This window comes from Vitis riparia, chromosome 18, assembly GCF_004353265.1.
Source record: "Vitis riparia cultivar Riparia Gloire de Montpellier isolate 1030 chromosome 18, EGFV_Vit.rip_1.0, whole genome shotgun sequence".
NCBI lineage: Eukaryota > Viridiplantae > Streptophyta > Magnoliopsida > Vitales > Vitaceae > Vitis > Vitis riparia.
Genome location: NC_048448.1, coordinates 10,614,015 through 10,619,976, shown reverse-complemented (window position 1 = coordinate 10,619,976; position 5,962 = coordinate 10,614,015). Strand labels below are relative to the sequence as shown.

At 32.4% G+C, this 5,962-nt stretch overlaps 1 protein-coding gene across 1 annotated transcript; it reads left to right on the top strand.

The window, feature by feature from the left end:
• The first annotated feature begins 2,912 nt into the window (after nt 1-2,912).
• LOC117906378 (cytochrome P450 734A1-like) lies at nt 2,913-5,474 on the top strand. Its single transcript, XM_034819376.1, has 4 exons — nt 2,913-3,548; nt 3,885-4,129; nt 4,486-4,849; nt 4,927-5,474. The coding sequence occupies exons 1-4, from the start codon at nt 3,060-3,062 to the stop codon at nt 5,338-5,340; spliced, it is 1,512 nt and encodes a 503-aa protein (XP_034675267.1). The 5' UTR covers nt 2,913-3,059; the 3' UTR covers nt 5,341-5,474.
• Nucleotides 5,475-5,962: the final 488 nt, after the last annotated feature.

The following is a 5,962-nucleotide window of genomic DNA, read 5'->3' as shown; positions in this document are numbered from 1 at the left end:
ATGCCCACATCCTCTTTACAAAGATCTGAAGTTGATAAATTTTCACTTTTTTGTGTGGTGTTTGTAATAATAATGTTATACTATGGTATCTAATGTTGTAAGCTTATGTTTGGTTGATGATGGGTTACTAAAAACATGAATTATATGTTAGTATGTATCTTTCTATTTTCAAATTATGTAATAATTACTTTACCATATATGGATTGAAGTACGTTTTCATTATTTGCCAAATGAAAAAAAAAAAAGTGTTTTATTTTAAGAGAGAGAAAAACGGTGATGCCTATAAGATCAAATCTTTTAGAAACATGAGATTTATAATAAATCAATTTGATTTTTTTTTTTACATAATAATGAAAAATGAAATAGAAGTAACCAAGGTAGTAGGTAGGTTTAGGCAATGTACATGATAAGGTATATGATAAGTTGCGTACTTCTTTTGAGATAATTAGACTTGTCTTCCAAGATTTTAAGTTTTTATTTTGAATATTTTCTATATCGAGATTATTGGTTTTTGGGTTTAATTTGATAGAAAATTATTTAAATTTGATCATTTCATTTGCTTAGTTAATTCATATTGATTTGCATATAATTCTTTAAACGACTAGAAAGCTACCATACAACTAATATTTTTTTTTCTTAAAATAATAAAACAAATGGGCACAAAATTGATCCTAATTATTTTTTTTCACCTATGTAACATGATGTCAATTTAAGATCGCGAAAATTCATAAGAAAAAGTCTTTTACTTTCACGAACAAACATTTGTTTTATGTATAGAAAGGAGAGATTTGAAAGAAAAAGAAAATAGTTAATTTGAAAATTTTAAATTCAATGTTTGAAGGAAGGGTATTCATTGATAATTTTTTTTTTATAGGATTGAGACTTCAATAAAGTTGATGTCGACTTACCTTTTATGTTTTTCCTACATCACCTTTATCATTCCATTTTCTTCTCTTTTTTCCAACGTCACCTTTATATATTTATCCATGAGTGTATTTTGTGTATTGCCAATTTTGGGTCAAAATTCTCATTGTGTCTCGTATCTCATATTTTTCAAATCCTTCATTTGACACTTGTCTTTTCCAAATTGTTCGCATTTGAAGATGGCTAGAAGAGTTGGTAAATGCTTTTGAGGGTTTCGATGATGGAAAACATTGATCAACCATGTTTTAAACTATTTTCATTTTATTGAAAAATGGAGTAACTGCTTAAGGAATGCAAAACATTGTGTTTAAAATATTTGGATAAATTTTTGATCGATCAAACTAAAGGGTAGCAATTTATGTTGAACCCAATTTTTTTTCAATCTTGTTCGATTGACTAGATTTTGATCACACTTGTGAATTTTCATGATTTTCCAAACGAATCTCAACCATTAGATGAGTTTCAAAACCTTAATACTTAAGCTCTCTTTCCAGATGTGGTATAAGCGGTTATGAGAGAGAAAACTCTAGGTTTTTTAGCTTCAAGTTTTTTTTTTTACTATATTGGAGAGTATTTGCCTTGTGAGAAAATTTATGGGTTTGAATTGAAAATCAAATTTTAAGTGAAAAATCTTTGTTCTAAATGGGTTAATTCAATGTGTTATTTATCCTAACTCTCATATTACTTTCATATTCAACTTATTGGGGGTAAAACCTAAAATTATTCTTGTGTAGACTCGAGAAGAGATCAAGAACAAAGTGTGGAATGAATTTCAAGTGTTTTCTCGAAGAAGAACGGTGGTAGCTGAAGCTTGAAGATTCTAGGCAAGTGGTTTGGGAGAGGATGAAAGACTTGAGTTAGATAAAACTTTATACTCAACTAATTTTTCTTCATAGTGAATGATTTGATTGCTTGAGACCTATGGTTTTTATCTCTTCAGAGGTTTTCCACGTTAAAAAATTGACGTCATTCTCTTTTTTCTATCATGTCTTTTAATTAGTATTTCATGAGATTTTGATATTTTTTTCATTGTGTTATGATGATTGAATTAATTGGAGTATGAACCAAAATGTGTTTATTGAATATTTGAAAGGATAAGATATATTTTAGTTTTTGTTGATTGATGACAAGGGCATGTGAAGAAAAAAAAATGTTTTTATATTGATACAATGTTTTATATATCATATTTGGGAAGTGTTGTCTTATTTGCATGTGACTTACATTAAATAACTTGTTTGGGAGAGTGTTAGTGCATCTATTGTTGCTTGCGATTTGCTTGTTCATTCATAAGATTAAAAAAAAGAAGATCAAATCATAAGAGAAAAATAGGGAAATTGTAAGCATTTATGAGATACCATATCTAATTATTTAGAAAAAATGCATATTCACCCCCCTCGTAAGTGTTATTCATAGGTGAGATCCATCTTCACCATCTTCTTCCTTATATTTGAATAATAATTTTTTCTCTTTCACGCATTATTTTAACCATTTCAGTGATAATTATTCGATTCTCTTCTTAACTTTTATATTTTTTATAACATGGAATCTTTTCAAAAAATTTATTTCAAATGCATATGATTTTTTTTTTTTTTTTTAATATGATAAGACTTACAAGGGACAAAAGAGTTTGTGATAATTATTTGATTCTCTTTTGAACTTTTATATTTTTTATAACATGGAATCTTTTCAAAAAAATTATTTCAAATGCATATGATTTTTTTGATGTGATAGACTTACAAGAGACAAAAGAGTTTGTTATAATAATTCATGTAAAATGTCCTATTTCATATTGTTAAGTATCATATTGTATTGTAGATGAATTTAATAGTTAAATCTTATTTCATATTCTAGATTAAATGCCAAAGACACACATGACAAATTTCTGTGAAACATTTTCCTCCAATTTATTTGGAATTTCGTATCATCATGTTTAGAATTTCTTTTCTTTTATATTATTAAAATTCAAATTCCAGATCAATCGATCCTACACCATCCATGATCACATCCTAATCCCAACATGATATTCAGAATTAGGCCCCGTGACTTCGCTCTTTGTCACATCCACTTTCTTTAGCAGTGTGGGCAAAGTCCATCGATCACCACAACCCTATCTCTCCGGCCTGTGATCCACCACCATGCATCTTCTACTGCTTGCCCTATTCTGCAGTGTTGTGATACTGGTATTCAAATCCATACACTCAATCATCTGGGTTCCATGGAGGATCCAACAACACTTCAAGACTCAAGGCATAGGAGGCCCAGGGTACCGACCCATTTCAGGAAACGTGGGTGAGTTGCAGCGTATGTACGCGGAAGCTCAGTCGAAATCAATGGGTGGATTGCAGCATGACATACTTCACCGAGTGCTTCCGGACTACTCCAGGTGGTCCGGCGCTTACGGGAAGACGTTTATTTGGTGGTTCGGGACAAAGCCCCGGCTGGCTCTAGCCGATCCGGAGTCGATTAAGGAGGTTCTCCTAAACACAGGTGTGTCCTATGATAGGGTTGGGTTTAGTCCCCTGTCTAGGCCGCTGTTTGGAGATGGACTTGCCGCGCTGAAGGGTGAGAAGTGGGCTCTTCATAGAAGAATCGCGAACCGGGCTTTCAACATGGAGAGAGTTAAGGTCATACAAATCTTTCTTTTCCCTCTTCCTCAGCAAGTAACACGTAGTTTAATTTTGTTGGATATCAAGACAATTAATGTTTTTACGATTATCTGATGAAAATCCAATTAGAAAAGTTATTCAGATAATTCTTTTAAAAAATATTTGAAAACTTTTCAAAATAGGCCCTAACAATTTCAGCATGACTTTTTAGAGAAAAAGTAAAAAAACCCTTCCTGGGTAACCATTTAAAAGGAACTTAAAAAACATCAGCTTAGAGTAATCAAGGTGCACTAATTTTGTGAATCCATTACCGCCAATTGATGGTGTGCTAGTATTCTGTATTTGTTTTGATAGGGGTGGGTGCCGGAAATTGTGGCAAGTACTAGAAAGATGTTGGAAGGGTGGGAGGAAGCTAGAGGAGGGAGGGATGAATTGGAAAGGGAAGTGCATAGAGAACTGCAAAATCTTTCTGCAGACGTTATATCTAGAACGGCTTTTGGGAGCAGTTTTCAAGAGGGAAAACACATTTTTGAACTACAAGAACAGCAAATGCACCTTATCGCCAAGGCTCTAAGAAGTATCCACATTCCTGGCTTCAGGTGAAAACTCGTATGCTTTGACTTTGTTATTCTGATTTCTATCGGTATGGCTCAACTACTAATAAAAAAAATAAAAATTATTCCACTCAAGTAGTTATTTGAGATTGGATTGTGTACTTGAGAATGTGGGATAAGCTAATTGGGAAGAAAAGAAGATGGGTTGAAGTTATCATAATGATTATTTTCTTCTCTCGATCCATTCTCTTTTATTCCTCCATTGGAGAAGAACATGATGAGTGGTGTTCCATGGAAGATTTGACAAGAATATGAGTTGGAAATTTGTATTGTTTCCCATCCCATGCATGCTTTCTTTCGTAATTCCTTGTGTTTTAAAAATTAAATTATATACAATACAGATACTTGCCCACTAAAACGAATAGAGAAAGTTGGAGAATAGAGAAGGAAATTGAAGAATCAATACAAAGGCTGATAGACAATAACAACAAAACAAAAGAGAATTCTAAAAATCTAGTCAGTCTATTATTGTCAACCTACAAGAATCAGCATGGTGAAGAAGAGAAATTGACCGTGCAAGAAGTTATAGACGAATGCAAGACCTTCTACTTTGCAGGAAAGGAAACAACTGGAAATCTTTTGACTTGGGCACTTGTCCTTTTAGCAATGCATCAAGAATGGCAAACCAAGGCACGAGAAGAAGTGGTCCAAGTCTATGGCCACACCATGTCTCCCTTTGCAGATAATTTAAGCGAGCTCAAGATTGTAAGTTCACTTAAACAATTATGTTCTTTTACCGCCATGCCACCAATATGATGCATGATTTACATTATTATTTACAGGTGGGCATGATAATCAATGAAACACTTCGACTCTATCCCCCTGCCCAACCCATGTCAAGGGTACCAACAAAAAGTGTAAAGTTAGGAAGGGTAGATATTCCTGCAGGCACACAAATCTTTGCGACTATGACTGCTGTTCATCATGACACTCAAATATGGGGTGAAGATGCTAATGAATTCAACCCTTTTAGATTTAAGGAGCCTAGGAAGCAATTAGCCTCATTTTTCCCATTTGGGTTGGGCCCCAGGATATGTGTAGGTCAAAATTTGGCGATGGTTGAGGCAAAAATTATCCTAGCCATGATCATCCAACAATATTCCTTTGTGTTATCTCCAACATATGTTCATGCCCCAATGCAGAGCTTGTCCTTGCATCCCCAGTATGGTGCCCACATCCACTTTATAAGGATTTGAAGTGGAAGTTTTTTTCCTTTAGTGTTTGTGATAACAATATTATACTATCCCACCTAATGTTGTAAGCTTGTATCCCATTGATGATGGATAGCAGAGCAAATAAATTATATATTAGTACGTATCTTTTATATTTTCAAATTATGTAATAATTATGTATGCTTATATATGGATTCGAGTACGTTTTTGCAATATTTTACTTATGATTTTCTCTTTTTTCTTTTTTTCTTCTTTTGCATGTGACCATGTTTTTGGGTTGGGTTTAGAAATCTTAAAATTAGTATAGATCAAATTTAAAAACATGAAATTTGTAATAAAATTATTATGATGACAACAAGAGATAAAAGATTTTGTTATAATAATTCATATATTATTTTAATAATTTTATAAATATAAATCATTCATCTTTTAGTGAAATTTGAAAAGATTCCTCGAAATGACTTTACAAAGCCAACCCCAATTTGAAGAGAATTAATAATATCTCAAGACTCCAAACCTGAAAAGTTGATATCTATTAGTTTTTAAGTCATTTAGAATTGATTTATCTCCTCTAGAAATTAATTTAATTTAAAGAACTCTCTTTTATAAAAACTTATATGCTTCTCTTCACAAACACATATACAGT

Excerpts from the sequence above, each read along its gene's own strand:
- LOC117906378 (XM_034819376.1), top strand. The coding sequence starts at position 3,060 with ATGCATCTTCTACTGCTTGCCCTATTCTGCAGTGTTGTGATACTGGTA. Across the intron at positions 3,549-3,884 it reads TCAACATGGAGAGAGTTAAG|GGGTGGGTGCCGGAAATTGT; the intron begins GTCATACAAATC and ends TTGTTTTGATAG. Across the intron at positions 4,850-4,926 it reads ATTTAAGCGAGCTCAAGATT|GTGGGCATGATAATCAATGA; the intron begins GTAAGTTCACTT and ends TATTATTTACAG.